At 48.0% G+C, this 19,741-nt stretch overlaps 1 protein-coding gene across 1 annotated transcript; it reads left to right on the top strand.

Annotated features, from left to right (window-relative positions):
* The first annotated feature begins 9,140 nt into the window (after nucleotides 1-9,140).
* LOC125916090 (zinc finger protein 154-like) lies at nucleotides 9,141-18,367 on the top strand. Its single transcript, XM_049622258.1, has 5 exons — nucleotides 9,141-9,450; nucleotides 9,628-9,841; nucleotides 10,402-10,477; nucleotides 12,922-13,053; nucleotides 14,587-18,367. The coding sequence occupies exons 1-5, from the start codon at nucleotides 9,141-9,143 to the stop codon at nucleotides 15,823-15,825; spliced, it is 1,971 nt and encodes a 656-aa protein (XP_049478215.1). The 3' UTR covers nucleotides 15,826-18,367.
* Nucleotides 18,368-19,741: the final 1,374 nt, after the last annotated feature.

The raw sequence follows: 19,741 nt of genomic DNA, 5'->3' as shown, positions 1-19,741 counted from the left end.
AACCCCTAACGGTTCAGCAGGGTTGGCGCCTCCTCTCGCACCTTCTTGGTCCGGTTATGTCACTGTGGAAGCGGAACTCCGGAACCTGTCACCAGGTGAGCAAAACTAAGAGCGCCAACATGGCCCCTCTCAGGAGACAGTCACCACGTGCCGCCCCTTGGTATTGTCTACACGGAAGTCTCTCCTCTAGCTCTCACTAGAGGACGACGCAGCACCTCGGCTCAGGGCTTTCTGGATCAAGTGGTCTCCACAATTCCGTTGCGGCAGACAGGGGGCCTCTTGCAGTAAGGAGCCAAGGTCTGCTTGGAGGGGCGAAGGAAAAAGGCACACACGGGCAGGCTTCCCTCCCGTTTGACAGAATGTAACCATGTACGAGTGCATGGCTCTCTGCCGCTGATCACCCAAGTGCTTGGAGACTTATTTCAGACCAGAAAAGGGCAGCATGCTCCCTGAGGCTGAGAATATTGTTGATGATGCTCCCAAAGGCTACAAAGCAAAGAAACACATCGTTCTATTGAGTGTTTTAGACACAAAATGTGTCCACGCCTAGTGGAAGGTAATAAACAGTATCTTGTTTCAGTTCAATTGTGTGCAATCCAGAGCATTAAGTTCCCTTGGTCAAGAGAGAAAATACTCCAGATTGTGCCACATTATTAAAGATAAGAGGAAGGATGTTGAGCCGCCAGAATCCCAAGTACACAGATGTGACTGTCTCTCCTTGCATAGTATTTAATTAGGACACTGTACACTTTTTTTTGACTAGATCCAGGCCTTGGCAGGAACGAGAATCCTTTTCAGTTGGTTTGGCAAGTATCTCCCCTCCTGAATATCTGATCACCATTGATACCTGATTAAATTTCCTCGATCCTCGGCATCACACAGGTGATCTCTCATTATAGTGACCTGCTTTCAGCTAGTATCTTTTAGGTCAGTTTAGGAGGAATTTCCCTAATCTAGTGATTTTTTTTTAATGTTTATTTTATTTTTGAGATGGAGAGAGACAGAGCATGAACGGGGGAGGGTCAGAGAGAGAGGGAGACACAGAATCTGAACAGGCTCCAGGCTCTGAGCTGTCAGCACAGAGCCCGACGCGGGGCTCGAACTCATGGACCACGAGATCATGACCTGAGCCAAAGTCAGGCGCTTAATCGACTGAGCCACCAAGACGCCCCTTAATCTAGTGATTTTCTATCACTCACCCTCCCACACACACCTGAACCGTGCTCTTTGGCATAGATACCAACTTTTAAAAAAATGTGAAGTTGAGTCCAATCTCTCTTGCCTTTACTGCAAGTTCCCATTGTCCCTACACCTGTGGGAATTGTCCTGACTGAAGTTTGTATTACTGTTTCAACAAGTGTCTGAATAATTCTTCTTTAACAGATCTGTGTATTCCCAAGAAAACATCTCTCCTACCTGTAGAATCAACTGTTCTGTCCCATTCACTGAGAAACACTTTTATCCACTTCATATGTCTTATTTGATATCCTGAATACATTCACTTCCTTTTAGGAGTCTAGCATCAATCTCAAACAGAGATCCATGAGAGAAAATGCTACTTTGATTTGGTCAGTGGCTGCAGTATTCCAAGCTGGAGCCTGTATGCAAAGCTTGTATGCAATATCTACCTGAAGATACTGGCAGTATCTTAAATCCATTATTTCACTGCTGAAAAGTGTTATCATATCTTTTGTGATGCGAGGACTGTTTTGATTGAAGAATTGATATGATCTCAGGAGAACATTTATAAAATTCAAATTACAAAGAGCTATTATTAATGTGTGTGTAGTGACTCAACAGGGGTGGCAGAAATAGCCCTGTTGAAACATCCGTTGAAGGTCAGAAAAGGTAATGTCTCAGAGAAATTTTAGCAGTGATGTCTCAAAACTGAACAAATCAAGCTGAGCATGGGACCAGAATGGCCACTCTGAAATTTTGTCTCCAAAATACAAATCTCCACTCTTGAAAAATTTGAGCAGTACCAAGCATGGAAAAAGTTAAAGGGGGGCATTTAGAGTAACCAGAACTGTACCAAATATACAGGGAAATTGAGATGTCATGTTTATTCCCTTGTCTCCTTCATGATCTGTGAACAAATATTTGGTTTTAGACACTTATTTTAGTTTCATGGGAGATATTACGTCGTAAGATACATAAAGACCCTTGCAGTCACGGGAGCCGTGTTGTATTCAAGAAAGAAAGACCAGGAACAAAACGAGTAACTTTGGAAATAGGTACTACGTTAGAATGTAGAATGTAATATTACTCAGCCCAGTGAGGGAGGCTTCCTTAATAAGAGGAGAAAACACTTGGAATTGTGAGGGATGAACTGTATGGATATGTTTGCGATAAGTTCTAGGCAGAATAAGCAGTTGTTGGATAATTCAGTCAGTGCAGGCTTCGTAGATCTCAGCAGTGGAGGGCCTGGGACTCATGCCCAGCTGGCCATTCCTTTACTTGGCTCACTACAGACACACTCAGGGCGTGTGGGTGAGAAATCTTGGCTCTCCCTCTCCGAACCTGCAAATCTCCATCGTGGTGGACTGGGGCCTGGAACCAGTCAATGCCACTTTTCCTAGACCTCTGGTTTTCAGAGTTTGATCCCTGGACTTCACCCACAGTGTCACCTACGATCTCGTTTGAAATGCACATTCCTAATCCTGAACCCACATCTACTGAATCAGGCACACTGTGGATCAGGCTCAAGAATGTGTGTGTGTGTGTGTGTGTGTGTGTGTGTGTGTTGATGGTTTTTTTTTTTAAGTTTATTTATTTATTTTGTGAGAAATAGCAAAAGCAGAAGTGGGGAGAATAGAGAGGGGGAGAGAGAGAGAATCCCAAGCAGCTGGGCTTGAACTCACGAAACCACGAGATCATGACCTGAGCGGAAACCAAGAGTTGGATGCTTTACCGACTGAGGCACCCAGGTGCCCTAGGAATGTGTGTTTTAACAAGCTTCCAAGTGATTCTGATACATATTGAAGACATTTCCACCATTCTGCTGTGTGTTCTGCCAGAATATGTACCTACATTTCTCCTCATTAACAGACGTTCTGTCTACATCTGTAGGCCTTTTAAACTGAAGTTGGTGGGGTGCCTGGATGGCTCAGTCGGTAAAGCATCTGACTTTGGCACAGGCCATGATCTCATGGTTCATGAATTCAAGCCCCACATCGGGCTCTGTGCTGACAGTGCAAAGAGCCTGCTTTGGATCCTCTGTGTCCCTCTCTCTGCCCCTCCCCCAGTCACACACAGTCTCTCTCTGTCTTTCTCAAAATAAGTAAACATTACAAAAACTTAAAAAAAAGAAACTGAAGTTGGCAAAAACAAAGAGAAAAAAAACAAAAAACCGGATATGTACATATTTGTTTTCCTAATACAAGAAAGTATAAAATATTTTCTATCTTTTATTGAAGGAGCCCTATACCATATATAATTATAAAGTAGTATGTCAAAAGTCTCAGATAATTAAATCTTCCGGAGCGAAAAATGTTTGAAGTATAGTATCCTTTTAGAATGGCTTGTGCACATGGATTCCTCTGTGTATGTCTGTATGTTAAAATATGTACAAACTGCTTTCCTTAGTAAAAATAAAGTCATGTTTTGTGATAGATCAGTACTTTGTTGTCTCCCTTAACAATGTATCTTGGATTGGGGCGCCTAGGTTGCTTAGTCGGTGAAGGGTCCGACTTCGGCTCAGGTCATGATCTCACAGTCTGTGAATTTGAGTCCCGTGTCTGGCTCTGTGCTGACAGCTCAGAGCCTGGAGCCTGCTTTGGATTCTGTGTCTCCCTCTCTCTCTGCCCTTCACTTGCTCATGGTCTGTCTCTCTCAAAAATAAATAAACATTGAAAAAATAATTGCTTTTAGGGTGCCTGGGTGGCTTAGTCGGTTGAGCGTCTGACTTCAGCTCAGGTCATGATCTCACCCTCTGTGAGTTGGAGCCCTGTGTCGGGCTCTGTGCTGACAGCTCAGAGCCTGGAGCCCACTTCACATTCTGTGTGTCTCCCCCTCTCTCTGCCCCTCCCCTGCTCATGCTCAGTCTCTCTCTGTCTCAAAAATAATAAAAACATTTATTTATTTTTTTTTTTAATTTTTTTTTTCAACGTTTTTTGGGACAGAGAGAGACAGAGCATGAACGGGGGAGGGGCAGAGAGAGAGGGAGACACAGAATCGGAAACAGGCTCCAGGCTCCGAGCCATCAGCCCAGAGCCTGACGCGGGGCTCGAACTCACAGACCGCGAGATCGTGACCTGGCTGAAGTCGGACGCTTAACCGACTGCGCCACCCAGGCGCCCCAAAACACTTAAAAAGTTTAAAAAAAATAATCGCTAAAAAACAAAACAAAACAAAACAAAACAAAGTATCTTGGACAACCTAAAGCTACTTCAGGCTTTTATCCCTGATACCTCCTAAAGGCCACACTTAGTAGACCTGAAGCTGCCTCTTAAAAAACTGGTTGCCTTTCATTGTCTGCACGCTCCGTGCCTGGCCAGCTGCACTGGAGGAGCTGGGCCTACCTACTGATTGCCCCTCGGTCCTTCCAAAGTCCCTCCTCAAAGACCATGGAAAACTTTGTGCAGGCGCTTAGGGTCATTCCTTGTTGCTAGAGAAGTGGGATTTGTGAGAATAGCTCTGGCTCACAGAGACATATGGCTTGGGGAAATCAAAGATGTAAGGGCAGAGGTCAGGAAACTGATTCCTAGGGGCCACCTGGTTACCCGTGGTATGGAGCAGCAGCTGTGTTCTGCTCAATAACTAAGGGTAAAAGCCACCAGTGGAATTGACAAATGGATCCAACTCTAGGGGTGCCTGGGTGGCTCAGTCACTTAAGCGTCCAACTTTGGCTCAGGTCATGATCTCATAGTTTGTGAGTTCGAGCTCCACGTCGGGCTCTGTGCTGACGGCTCAGAGCCTGAAGGCTGATTCGGGTTCTGTGTCTCCCTCTCTCTGCACAGAGACTTGTGCTCTATCTCTGTCTCTCAAAAATATATAAATGTTTAAAAAAAAAGGATCCAACTCTTGGAAACTTGGTTTTGTAGATCTATAAAAAAGTGGAAACAAATTAAAAAAAATAAAAATATGCAATCCCTTGTTTATTGCTATGTGTAATAGCTAAAATGTAATTCAAAGAGAGGGCTCTGGCAGAGGGAAAGCATGGAACATGAGGTTGCACATCCTTCCATCTTCCTTTCAGGGCACTACCCAAAGCTACACATGGATGTGGAGCCCAGAGAGCAGAGGGTGGAGAAAACAGAGATCTAGGCTGATGGATATGAAGGCAACAGGAAATCCTGCTGCTTAGACCTTAGGGGAGGGGATCTCCCTGGACAAGGCTGATCTATCACCTCAGTCTGGGCTCTTTAGGTCCCCCTCACCCCAGAGGCAGAGAGCATCACTCTTTCCCAGCAAAGGTCAGGTGCAGACAGGGTGATACGATCCACTGAATCCCATGTTCCTCTTCCAGAGGCTGAGTCCTCACTTCTCACTCTGGAGTCTAACTCCCAACCTTTGCCACCTGGACAATGACCCTGCATGTAGGGGGACAATCTTGGTTGAAGTCAGCAACCATCTTTCTGACGAAAGAAGGAATGGTGTAGCTCATATTGTCCCCATGCACAGCTGGACTGGCCATGGAACACATAGATGCAGGCCCAAGACATAGGAATGTCTGCTTACCATTCAAAGGAACACAAGGGGATGCAACCACACTAGCTTATGCACGTACAAGTAGTTAGTTCAGGCAAGTATGAGCAGCTGATCAGCACTATCCTAAACACATAATCACCTGATGTACCTGATGAAATCTGTAACGTAAGAAATGAATCCATTTTCTAGATTTTAAATCTCATGAGATAGAACAGGCCTCCATGGGACCAGATGAAAGGGCACCGGAAGTAAGTAACCTCTGTTAACATGACTTCGTGGACTTTCAATCAATAGCATCCACCTTTTCCAGAGATCCCTTGCCCCATTAGGAAGTGCAGGACTTTGAGCAGTAGCTTCCTGTGTTTATGGGCGCTGCCACACCAATAAATAGCTCATCTTTCTTCACTTTGAAAGCTGGGTGTTAGTCCTCTCTGGTTTGCTGTGCATCTGGCAGACGAACCCTCCCGTGGTTCAGCTACACCCTCTTACGGACAGGAGGCAGCCAGCATGATGTGGCCCTTGCTTCTGCCTTCTGGACTCTGAGGAGGGCGCCAAGACCCCACAGCACCCCAACCACAGGGATCTGGAACCTAAGTCTGTGTCAGTGTCACCAGCCTCCTGGCCTTAATGCCCGGGACCAGTTCTCAGTACAGGGGACTCCTGAGAGTGGCTGGGTGGACAAGGGACTACCCTAGAAGTCTCTACAGTTTTCTGTGGGCGTGGAGGAAGGGCACTGGGGGCACACAGGAGAGATCTGTAGGCTGGGCCAGCCAGTCAGCCATGGAGCAGGAGGACAATGAAGTGCACAGCAATCTTTAAAAAGAATCAGGTTTACAGGGCACCTGGGTGGCTCAGGTGGTTAAGCGTCTGACTTCAGCTTAGGGCATGACCTCACAGTTTGTGAGTTTGAGCCCCGAGTTGGGCTCTGTGCTGACAGCTGAGAGCCTGGGGTCTGCTTCGGGTTCTGTGTCTCCCTCTCTCTCTGCCCCTCACCCACTCTGTGTGTGTGTGTGTGTGTGTGTGTGTGTCAAAAATAAAGAAACATTAAAAAAAAGAATCAGGCTTAGGTCTAGTAAATGTGGAAATAAGAAGCAGTGGGTGTCAAATGAGGAAGTGGCTTTAGGTTGTCCAAGATATTTAGTTAAGTGAGAAAAGCATAGTGCAAATGTGTACACAAAATATGTTTTTAGGGGGGTGTAGCTCAGGGGTAGAGCATTTGACTGTAAAATATATTTTTAGTTTTACCACAACAAACACCTTTTATAGAAACCACTTTGAATCCACGGATGCCAACAGAATTACACACATATGAGCAGACACAATTCTAAAAGGATAACACTATACAGTAAGCCTCAGCTTCTCTGTTCATTTTTACAATTCTGTCTACTCTGTCCACATTGTTTCTTTCCTGCACTGATAATGTACAATGTTTTCAAGAATGAAGAAAGAGTTCATTTTGGAGAACCATCAGAGTGACCATTCTGGTTATGTTTTCAACCTAATTATTCCTGTTCTCAGACACAAATGCTGAATCTTCCCTAAGGTCTTGGGGCGCCTGAGTGGCTCAGTTGGGTAAGCATCTGACTCTTGATTTTTGCTCAGGTCATGATCCCACAGTCATGAGATGGATCTCCACATTGGGCTCCACACTGGGCATGGAGCCCGCTTGGAATTCTTGTGCGCGCGCTCTCTCTCTCCCTCTCTCCTCTGCCCCACTCACGCGCATGCTCTAATTAAAAAAAAAAAAAAAAAAAAAACTTCTCCGAGGGCTTAACTTTTTCCCCATCCACTGATGTTTCACCAGAGTTCTGTCTGCCACCACCCCTAATTACTACATAGTCATTGGTTAAAAACTTTTTGTAATTTGCATTTTGCAGCTATGATTCTGAGATAATACCAAATCCCCATACAGAACAATCTCTGCAAGAGAAATGATAATCACTTCCCAACAACGAGGTGAAATCATGGTTTTAAGTACCCAGGTACCTCATGGTGGAGAACAGCCTTTGCCTACATGCTCCATCTTTGAGCACTGCAGCCACTGTCCCCTCCCAAAATAACATTTATTACGTTGTCCTCTTTTGAAGATGTTAGATTCCTAAAAGGAACTGGGTTTATGCCAGGATATGAAGATATTAAATGGATAAAAGTATTGTTCAATGAATTGGACACAAAAAAATTAATGATCAGACTAGGGAGGTGTTTTCTATGGATGCATTAAAAACAAAAAACCAAACCAAACCAAACCAAAACAAAACAAAACAAAAAACTCTTATTTCAGGGCGCCTGGGTGGCTGATTCCGTTGAGCAACAGTCTCTTGATTTTGGCTCAGGTCATGACCTCATGGTTGTTCAGTGGATCCTGTGTGGGACTCCCTGCTGAGTGTGGAGCCTGCTTAAGGTTCCTCTCTCCCTCTGCACCTCCCCTGCTCACTCCCGCTCAAGCTCGCTCTCTCTCTCTCTCTCTCTCTCAAAACAAACAAAAAAAAAAATCTCTTACTTCACAGTGGCCTCACATCCATCCTGTGTCTTCTCTGTCATGGCCCTATACGGAACATTTTTACCTTGTCCATGACCAAACATACAGATTGACAAAACTGTCTGTAATGGTTCCGGGTGTAAGTATTTGACTTGTAGGACGATAAGGTTTACTAGGTTCTGCTTCCAGCGACGTATTTTGTATCTAACTGACTCTAGGGAATTTTATGTGCATTTGGATCTGTAGCCTTTGGGAACATATGAAATATTGTTTTTAGTTTTGGGACCATGCTGAGCATCAGGGAATCTGAAATAACGTCTCCAAACACTTGGGTGATCAGTTGCAGACGTCACTCTCCAGAAATCTGGGTATGGACCCTTTAAGAAGAAGCGGAGCCCCTCTGGCCTGGGACGTAAGCCCCCGATTTCCTGAGCCCTCGAGGGGGAGCGGCCTTTCCTCTGGGAGGTCCATAGGAGTGTTTTAATCCTGGCGCTGGGTGCCTGTGAACTACATTACCCAGAAGAGCGCGCGTCGATGGACGGCATCTCTGACCAATGAAGACAGAAAAGAGAGTCGTTTCTCGGTGTGCGCCTAACGTCGGGGCGGGACTTCTGGTTTCATCCCCCTGGCGGTATTTTTGCCTCTTTTCATTAGTCTTCACCCGCTAATGTTCCGGACCGAGGCGACTAACTGACAAAGCCCGAGGAGAAGCGGTGTCCCCGCCTCGCAGACGGCTCCACGAGTCGGCGACGCCGCCTGGGCTACCCCGTTCCGGGGTCGGGATAAGGACCGCGGGCCCGGGTGTCCGTTCTCCCAGGGGGTCCGATGGCGGCGGCCGCGCGCAGGGACCCGACTGAGGTAAACGCGCGGCCCCAAGGGCCCTCCCCGCCCTCCCCCACCCAGACCCTCGAGGCCCGAGCGCGGGGCGTCTGCTCGCGTCCCTGCGGCCCAGGTCCCGGTGTCCAGGCCGGGGAGGCGCTCGCGGGTGGGGACCCCGTATCTGAGCGCCGGCATGACGGGGTGCGGGAGCGGGCTGCAGAGGAGGGGTGGGATGGTGCAGGGCTGCAGGGGGGCCTCAAGGGGGTGGAATCGGGGATGTGGGGTCCGCCTTCTGCTCTCTGGGAACAGAGGGTGTGCGGCGGGGTCACGGGGGTACTGGCGGTCTGGAGGGTTGTCCCTTCATGTGAGGATTCTAGACGCCAAGGAGAGTTCTGGCCAAAGGAGGGACACAATCTCCGTTTGGGATCTAAAAAGTTTCCCAAAGGCGGTTCAAAGGAAGAGCGGGCCAGACGGGAGTGATGAGGACATTGAGGCATCGGGAGGTTGGATCTTAGTTCAGGCGACACAGCTGGCAAGAGGGGACACAGCATTGAGGCACAGACGTTAGACAGCCAGCATGAAGTCAGTCGCCTCCAGGGCCAGGGTGTACGGGAAGTGTGAGCCCGTCGAACCCAGCCGTGGATTCTATTTTTCTATATTTCTATTTCCTCTATTTCCAGCCTCTCTGCGCAGTTTCCCGTTGCGGCAGAAGCGCTGTGGACCTTACTCAGGTCATTGGGGGGTATTTCAGCCCTTCGCTGGCCCTGACCCCCCACCTCCATATTCTCTGGATGTGGTGTCCTGGGGCTCTCAAGTGTCATTCCCCCCAGGCTTGGGTCTGGGGGCCCTGGGGAAAACCCCAGCAGAGGATCCTAAGTCCTTGTTGGCCTTTATGTAGAAGCATTTCCATCTGTGGCAACTGACCTAAACAGGTGTGGAGAGTTCTGCCAGGAACCGGTTCTAAGATATGCAGGTGCTTAGGGGTCTAACCGGCTGAGGGTGTTCAGAAAACCACAGCTGTCCTTCTATGTGGGAACAGGAGCAGGGGGACAGGAGTCACGGCTGGAACAACGGAGAAGTTGGGTGTATATTCTGGAGGTGATGAGGAGGTGTGAATCAGAGGCAGAAAGCGATCTTTTTTTTTTTTTTTTTTAATAAAGTGGATGTTTATTTTTTTATTTATTTATTTTTTTTTATAATTTTTTTTTTAACGTTTATTTATTTTTGAGACAGAGAGAGACAGAGCATGAATGGAGGAGGGGCAGAGAGGGAGACACAGAATCGGAAGCAGGCTCCAGGCTCTGAGCCATCAGCCCAGAGCCCGTCGCGGGGCTCGAACTCAGGGACCGCGAGATCGTGACCTGAGCTGAAGTCGGACGCTTAACCGACTGAGCCACCCAGGCACCCCAGAAAGCGATCTTAATAAGGCCTTCCCAGACTCCATCTGGCTGCAGAGTGGAGAGCAGACTGTGGGACCGAAGCAGCAGGAGGGAAGATGGGGCTGCAGGATATGCCAACGTCCAGGCGAAGGTTAACGGACCAGGGTTGTGGCTTAGGAAAAGTGGTTGGACTCTGGATGCATGTTTGAAAAGGGGCAACTGAATTCTCTAATGAGGGAGAAGGAGTGAAATACAGGACTCGGGGATGACCCCAGTGTTTTAGGCCTTAGCAGCTGTAGGAGTGGAAGGTCCATGGTCTAAGACGAAGAATGCAGCAGAAGTAATATTCGCTACGGGGAGGGGAGTATCAGGAAGTATTTGATTTAGGTATGTTGAGAGTCTGGGGTGTTTCAGAGCCCACCGAATGGATGCATGATGTGGGCAGATGTGTGCATAGGTCTAAAAATCAGGGGAGTGTTCAGGATGGAGGCATCCAAAATGAAGTGGGTACAGGTGTGTGAGCCATGGTCACGTTTTTTGTTTTTTTGTTTTTTTTTTTTAATGTTTATTTTTGAGACAGAGAGAGACAGAGCATGAACGGGGGAAGGTCAGAGAGAGGGAGACACAGAATCTGAAACAGGCTCCAGGCTCTGAGCTGTCAGCACAGAGCCCGACGCGGGGCTCAAACTCACGGACCCTGAGATCATGACCTGAGCCAAAGTCGGCCGCTTAACCGACTGAGCCACCCAGGCGCCCCCATGGTCACGTTTAAGGGGAGTGATCTTCGGTCGACCTGGTTGGGTCAGTCGGTTGAGCGTCCAACTCTTGATTTCAGCTCAGGTCATGGTCTCAGGGTCGTGGGATCGAGCCCCCTGTTGGGCTCTGTGCTGGGTGTGGAGCCTGCTTAGGGTTTTCTCTCTCTCTCTGCCCCTGCCCCCCTCGTGCACATGCACGCATATGCCCCCCCCCTCAAAAAATAAGAAATAAAAGGACGGGTAATCTTCAGGTTATGACTGTAAAGCTGCTTGGGGACCAGGTAGAGGAGGGTGGGGGCCATGGGTGAGTCTCTTGCTTGGGTACCTGGGCGATAGGTTAAGGCTTCACAAACACAAATGAGGCAGGTAAGTGGTCCTGAGAGCAGGACATGTCTGGGACAGATAGTCTGGCAGGTGGCTAAGGCTTCCAAGGCAATGGTGGACATGAGGTGGATGCAGAGACAAGGGATAGATAAGCGAGGCAAGATGTCACGCAGACTAGAGCAGGTGTTCATTCACCACTCTGTGCACTCACCAGGATTTGGTGAGGACTTTGTTGGGGCCTGGGGTGCTTCATTCAGCCCAGAAGATAAGGTCAAGGGCAAATGTGGTCATTTGTGAGAGTCAGTAAGGTGGGCCACTGATGGAGCTGGGCTTTGGATGAGGGTTAGGCGGACCCAGGAAGGTTGTGGTTGCTTTGGGGACAGGAAGTGCAGCACCTAGTGGAATAGGGCTGCGGGTATCTGAGATCCCCAAGTCTGAGGCCAGGAACAGACCCAAGCAGTGAAGCCGTCATAGGAGGATGAGGGCCTGTGACTTTGTGCGAGTCCTGGGAAGTCAATAGCAGTATTCAGTCCTGTCTGAATTTGCAGAGCATCCCGTGGATGCTGTCGTCGGTTGTGGTGCAAGGCCTGAATCTAGGATCCAGTACTGTGTGCTGCACCCATGTCCGGGAACCATGGGGGCCTCAGACGGTCAGCGTGCTGCTTCCCCTCCCCACTCTGCTCCCACAAGTAAAATCTCCCAACCAAACAGCGTTTTTATCGAGGGATCAGGAGCAGTTCCTGTGTAGCCCTCTAGTTGGTTTCAGTTCCCTACCTGCCCGTGGAGTCACAAATCAGTCAGTGACCTCTTCCCACAGGAGACAGGGGCCCCTCTTTCTACTGCTGTAACAAAGCTTGGATCTCACAACCACTGGCTGTTGGCTCTTTCCCAGAGTGCAGCCCCCCGTGTGGCCCTATGTCGCGTGTGGCGTCCCCCTCTCCCAGACTGTGACTGTATATGGTTAGAAAACTGTAGATGTCATCTCTCCGGTGGTAGGCGCCCTGTGTTTGCCATCCCCATAACCCTAGCACACAACCCCACTCTCACCAGTGGGGTGAGGAAGAGGTGGTGGAGATACCGTAATACACAGCAGTGAGGCCAAAGAGATGCCTAAGGTGTGTGGGGCAGCAAGCTGGTGGTGGCCATGTCTGGGAATGTGAGGGATGTGCAGCCTCGAGAGTGATGTGTACTTGCAGAGCGTGTATGCCTGGTGCCCCAGGGCCCTGGTATTGAGAATTACATGATTTGTCCGTATCAGGGGACTGCTTAGCAGAAATGAGTGAATGCTTCTGTGCCAGACCCTTGTTTGCTACTTTTTTATCCTCATCTGCTCATCGCCGGTGCCTGTAATCACTGGGCCTGTGAGGAGACAGTGGCACCAGCGGTGCTGGGGCCTGGCTTCTCTTCTGTGTTGGACGCTCGGGAGGAAGATGGGTGAGGGGTAGATGTGTAGGGGATGGATTGCCATCTTGGGGGGAGAGGCTGTTCATGGTTTCATCTGTCTCCATCTTGCCAGGGCACTGTGACCTTTGAGGATGTGGCCGTGTACTTCTCCGGGGAGGAATGGGGTCTCCTTGAGGAGGCTCAGAGACGCCTGTACCAGGATGTGATGCTGGAGAACTTGGCACTTGTAACCTCCCTGGGTAAGGTCTGCACACCCACCTCTGCCCTGAGCTAGCCTCTCCCTTTCCCTTTTTCCCCCAAGGGCAGGTCTGCCCTCTCATCAGGACCATGACCGCCGCTTCCTTCCCCACTTTCTTGAGTAGGCAGTGTGGTTGGCTGGGCTGAGGTATGTGCACTGCCTGCTCCTTGAGCAGCCCCAACACCTGCTACTGCTAAGCCTCTCAGGGAAAGAACCAGGGTCAGGAGTGTTCCAGTCACTTTGCTTGCCCTCTCCCTGCCAGGTGACTCTTCTAGTTACAAAGCACCTGAGAATCCCAGGTTCTGCTTTTTTCTTCTGGCTAACATTTCCTCATTCCTGCTTGGGCCAGAGGTTGCCATCACTGACCTCATCACTGTTACGTAGACCACGGTCTGTTCTTGCAGGACCCTCCTTGGAGGTTCTCTTTATGATACTTAACTTTTCTTTCCCTTGTGCTGCTGTGCACTGAGCTGTGCTTGGTCAGTGCTGGCTGCTCACCTCCTGTCTTCCCCTCAGTACTTGCATCATCCAGGTGCCACATAGTTGCCCATCTTAGGGGCGGGGGAGGGGCGGGAGAGCCTGCTGTGGTTCACAGAAGAGATATGAACCCAACTAAAGCAGGATGGGCTCAGAGGGAGCCTGGCTCTGAACAGTGACACACCTGGGAAAGGGCAGGACCCCAGGGCTGTGTACATGTCATACCAGAAACTTATTCCGTGGGACTGGTCTTTCGTTGGTAATGACAGTGGCACCCACACTTCATATGTGCCTTTCCTTCCCCATTCTTCACACTGAGGTGACTGGTCAACTGCTACTCAACACTATATTCTTGCTTCCCACCCTGGGCTCATCTGTACCTCTCTGGACTCCTCATCTTGACCGGTTTTGTCACTGCTCTATTTGGGGTGCTCTCCATATCGGTTCCTGTGTACCGTGTCCTGAGGTGCACATAGATTCTTCAACAGCCCTTGCATACCAGCTTCTCTTTCACTGTTGAATTTTCCTGGGCCTGAACACACCCTTTTGCCCAGCAGACTAGGTCCTGTTGAAAGTTATTTGTAGACCCTGCCTGTCCTCAGTGTTGTTTATTTCACCTCATGAGGCCCCCCACCCCCATTTTGTGATCATAAGTGGCCCGGTACTGCTAAGCGGCCTCATCCTCAGCCTGAACTTGAACCTCTTGTCCTATAAGCAATCTCACGGACTCGTGTCTGGGTTTGTTAGACACACACATGTGTGGGGCTGCCCACCCACAAAAGTCACTGTGCGCTTCACCAGCATTTCCTGCTTTCAGGTTGTCAGCATGGAGCAGAGAATGAAGAGGCACCTTCTGAGCAGAGCGTTTCTGTAGAAGGAGTGTCCCATGTCAGGACTCCCAAGGCAGGTCTTTCTCCCCAGAAGGCCAGCCCCTGTGAGGTGTGTGCTCCAGTCTTGAAAGACAGTTTCCAGTTGGCTGAGCACCAGGAAACCCGGTTCGATGAGAAATTGTACACTGGTGGGACACATGGGAAAAGAGTCTATTTCAGCGGAAACCTTCAGCAGCAGCAGAAGGAGCACACTGGAGATCAGCCCTTCAGAAGCAGCGCGAGTGGAGCTTCGGTGGCAAAGAGCTGCAGACGGCATGTGTCAGGGAAGCCCTTCATCTGTGGGGAGACTGAGAAGGACTTCCTGGTCAGCTCGGGATTCCTCCAGCAACAGGCCACACACACTGGGGAGAAGTCAAACAATGGAACTGAGTGTGGGGCAGCCTTCCACAAGGGAAAAACTCAACACCACTGGGGAGACTGCACAGAAGCTCTCAGCAACCAACACACATTTGTTCATCACCAGAGAGTCCTCCCCGGGGAAAGATGTTACATGTGCAGTGAGTGTGGGAAATCTTTTAGCCATAACTCTAGCCTCATTAAACACCAGAGAGTTCACACCGGAGAAAGGCCTTATGCGTGTGGGGAATGTGGGAAATCCTTTAGCCAAAGCTCCAACCTCTTTCAACATCGGAGAGTTCACACTGGAGAAAGGCCCTATGAGTGCAGTGAATGTGGGAAATCTTTTAGCCAAAGTTACAGCCTGAATAACCATCGGAAAGTTCATACCGGAGAAAGGCCTTTTGAGTGTGGAGAATGTGGCAAATCATTTAGTCAAAGATCCAACCTCATTCAGCATCGGAGAATTCACACTGGAGAAAAGCCTTATGAGTGCAGTGAATGTGGGAAGTCCTTTAATCAAAGCTCTGCACTCCTGCAACACCATACTGTTCACACTGGAGAAAGACCCTATGAGTGCAGTGAATGTGGGAAATCCTTTACCTACAGTTCCAGTCTATTAAAACACCAGAAAGTCCACACTGGAGCAAAGCCTTATGAGTGTAGTGAATGTAGGAAATCTTTTAGCCAGAATTGCAGCCTTGTTCTACATCTGAGAGTTCACACTGGAGAAAGGCCTTATGAGTGCAGCAAATGTGGGAAATCTTTTAGCCAAAGCTCTGCGCTCCTCAAACACCAGAGAGTTCACACTGGAGAAAGGCCATATGAGTGCCGTGAATGTGGGAAGTCCTTTAGGCGAAGCTCCAACTTCAGTGACCATCGAAGGGTTCACACTGGAGAAAGGCCATATAAGTGCAACCAGTGTGAGAAATCCTTTAGTAAAAGCTCTGGCCTCACTCGACACCAGAGAGTTCATACTGGATTGGGCCTTATGAGTGTCTTGAATGAGAAAGCCATTAGCCAAAGGCCTTACCTCATTGATTACCACAAAGTGCACATGGCAAAAACAACTTAGTTGTGTAGCAAATGTGTTTCCTTGTTCAGTGTAACAGCACTCAAGGCAATCTCTTTTGAGGGTGCCATCTGCCTGTTGAGCCTCATGCATCCAGACATCAGAATAAATGGCAGGTATGTGGGAGCTGCATTGCATGTTTCAGCGTAGGTCCGTGTCAGGTTTTTATTACTGTTGATTCTGTAGCAGCAGCCATTCACCTCTGCCACATGGCAGGTGCCACACGTGTATCATTTCTCCATCTTGACATGTTCAGAGAAGTAAACCTTCCTGTTTTCCCATTTGTGGTAAATATGTGAGAAGCCAAAGTACTCATTCCTTTCTGTCTGATGACCCAGTTGTGGTCCAGAGGACTCCATCTGACTTTCCAAGTCACTTTTTTAGGGATGTTGTTGGTCTGGGGACTCTTGTGGAATTTTTAGCCTCCAAGTCACCAACCCAGGAACAGCCTGCCTCCGTCATTCTGGTTTGTGCTATAACAAAGGCCTTATTGTTTGAGTCGCCTTTATCTTGAGGGTTAGACTCACTCTTATGGGGTGGTTTCAGAACAGTGGAATGTTTGTGCACTTCAGGGGGATGGGATGATGGTAGTCCTCTCTCTAGTTTGGTCCTTGTTTGCATTGCTGCCCAAGGCCTGTAAGGAAATTATGTCAGGTTTTGTGGCTGAATTGTAGCCTAGATACAGGACATTTTGTGGTGTTGGAGCTCACCCTGAAGAGGGGGCAGTTGTGACAACCTCTGGTACTTCTTGGAACCACATAAAATTGTTCTCTGCTTTGCAGGAGATACTGTATTGTGTTCAGCACTGGTGCAGGAACTCTGTACCCAGGTCCTGCAAATGAGTGATGTACCCTGATGTCCAGAATTCTGTGTGGTAGTGTCACTGGCTGAAAGACTATGGGGAAATTATCATTGTATACAAACAGTGGGTAAATAGAAGAGTGCAAGAGACTGCAACATCTGGTTGGAATGAGCCTCTTTTAAAAGGGCACCTGCCATTGTTCCAGGGGCGCCTGGGTGGCTCAGTCAGTTAAGCGTCTGACTCTTGATTTCGGCTCAGGTCATGATTTCATGGTTCATGAGATTGAGCCCCGTGTCAGGCTGTGTGCTGACAGCAGGGAGCCTGCTTGGGATTCTCTCTCTCTCTCTTTCTCTCAAAAACAAAAACAAAAAGATGAAAAAATAAAAGGGTGCCTGCCATCATTCCAGTTGGTAAGGCTGTGAAGGATGAACAGGAACAGAAATTCTCAGATCCTCCCCGGGTAGGAGCACCTGGGTGGCTGAGTCAGTTAAGCGTCCAACTCTTGGTTTCTGCTTAGGTCATGATCTCGTGGTTCGTGGGTTCAAGCTCTGCACTGGGCTCTGTGTTGCTGGTGCAGAGCCTGTTTGAGATTCTCTCTCCTCTCTCTCTGCCCTTCTGTGCCCTCTCAAAATAGATAAACTTAAAAAAAAAAATTCTCAGATCCTCCTGAACTATGAGTCTTGTGTAGCTGAGGGCCTTGTCAGAAAATAATCTAATGGTTTTACAGATTCCTGTAGTTTGTCTGCATTGTTCACCTTAAGGCCATTGCTGCACAGGAGGGAAAACAAGAATAGAAAGAAGGAAGATCTCAGTCCAGCATTGTGGGCTTTGGTACCCAGCCTGCATTCCCGATCACTCAGGTAGAAATGGCTTTCATTGCTCACTTATATATGTTGCCACTGAGGCAAGGTGCTGATCCCAAGGCATTACAAGGGATATGATGGGGTCAATATAGGTTGGCCAAATTTTATTTTTGGAAAACAGAAAGAAATTTTTTTATTATACTGTTAATGCCTTTTAGGTATGGTTAATAAACAATTGTCCATATTTAAAGTGTACCATTTGGTAAGTTTTGATATTCATATAAACCCATGAAACCATCATCACAATCATAACATTGTACATATGCATCACTCCATATTCATTCATGTCCTTTAATTATCTCTCTCTCTCTCCTCCAGGCAAACATTGGTTTTTACTTTCTTTTACAATAGATTCATTTGTATTTTCTGTATTTTATGTGATTGAGAATAAAATGTTTAAATTTTTTCCTCTGGGTGTCCTCATTTGGTATATTTATTTTGAGATTTGTCAGTGGGTCTGTGTAATTAGTTTTTTCTTTTAAGGGTCAAGAAATGTAATGTTCAGTGGACAAACCACTATTTCTTTATTCATTCATCTGTTTTAGATATTTGAGTTGTTTCCAGTTTTTGGCTTTATCGGTTGTTATAGACATTTGTTTGATTCTTACAGTTATGATTCTTTATACAGTATGTTTCATTTCTCTTGTGATAACACCTCAGAATGCAATGTATGAGTTACAGGGCTGTGATTTTGGGGCTGTTAAATGTGGTCATTCTCAGGAGAACTCCTAAGTGTTAGCTCCCGATGAAAAGATGTGTTAGTTATGGGCTGAATTGTATGCTCCAAAGTTCATGTTGAAGTCCTAACTTCCAATACCTCAGAATGTCATTGTATTTGGAAATAGGTCTTTTAAAAAGTAAAATAAAGGCAATACGTGGACACTAATTCAGTGTGATGGTGTCATTAAGACTGGTGTAATTAGTACACAGGGGGAATACCATGTGAAGACACGGAGAAAATGCCACCTCTAAGCTAAGGAGAGAGGTCTCAGGAGAAATCAGTGCTGCTGACACCTTGATCTCAGATATCTAGCCTCCAGATTTGTGAAAAAATACATTTCTATTGTTTAAGCCACTCAGTCTGAAGTAATGTGTTATGGAGGCTTTAGAAAAGTCTTATGGGGGCGCCTGGGTGGCTCAGTTGGTTAAGCGGCCGACTTCGGCTCAGGTCGTGATCTCGCAGTCCGTGAGTTCGAGCCCCGCGTCGGGCTCTGTGCTGACAGCTCAGAACCTGGAGCCTGCTTCGGATTCTGTGTCTCCCTCTCTCTCTGACCCTCCCCCCATTCATGCTCTGTCTCTCTCTGTCTCAAAAATAAATAAACGTTAAAAAAAGAAAAAAAAAAAAAAGAAAAGTCTTATGGGGTCCATCAGCATCTCAGAAGGAAAGGGTCTGCAGGTCTTTGCCCTAAGGACAGAGGGAGGAGGTGGATTAGGATCCTTAGAGTAGTTGGAACCAGAGGGAGGGGTGTGCTTGGGTTGGAACTAGGCCAGGAAGCAAGGAGGGTGCCGGGGGCCAGACTTCCTGAGACGCTGTGCCATGGGCTGCGAATTCCTCCATCCCCACCTTTCACTGGAGGTCATAAAGAGAAACTTTCTGTCCAGCCTCCCCCTAGGTTCAGTTTCCAGCCAGGTAAAATGGGGACAGTGAGCAGACCTGCCTCAGGGGCTATTTGAGGATGTAGAGAACTCCTGGCCTAGGGAAGGGGATCAGATGGAGAATCTGTTAGAGTGATGACTGTCCTAAGGGGTGGGGAGCAGAGGCAACAGTGCCTTCGGAGAGAGGGGCAGCAGACCACTGCGGGAGAAAGTTGGGCAATTTATAACTGAGGGGCCTTGCAGGGGCTGAGGTTGAGGTGAAGGAGTAGGTGAGGTTCCCACCTGGCTCTCCTTGAAGCTCTGATCCCTACTAGATGGTCCTAAGCCACTGGGGACAAATAGGGACATGCAAATATCACCGTGGGGTCCTAGATAAGTGGTAGCCACACCTGAAGGGCCCTTTGAACACCTTCAAGTGGATTTTAGTCAGCTTCTGCCCTCTGTGGGACTTGAATATGTTTTAGTTATTCTGTCTATTTGCAGGGTGGGTTAAAGCATTTCTTTGCTGAAAAGCGGATAGATTTTGTTTCCAACCCTGGGTTATCCCAATGTTTACATCTACATCAGATGATCATGTCACACACTTTACAGGAACCATTATAAAAGAACTCTGTAAGGCATCAACCCTGACTCAGAAACAACAGTCTTTATCACTCAC

Source organism: Panthera uncia, assembly GCF_023721935.1.
Source record: "Panthera uncia isolate 11264 chromosome E2 unlocalized genomic scaffold, Puncia_PCG_1.0 HiC_scaffold_19, whole genome shotgun sequence".
NCBI lineage: Eukaryota > Metazoa > Chordata > Mammalia > Carnivora > Felidae > Panthera > Panthera uncia.
This window is presented reverse-complemented; position numbering and strand designations above follow the sequence as displayed.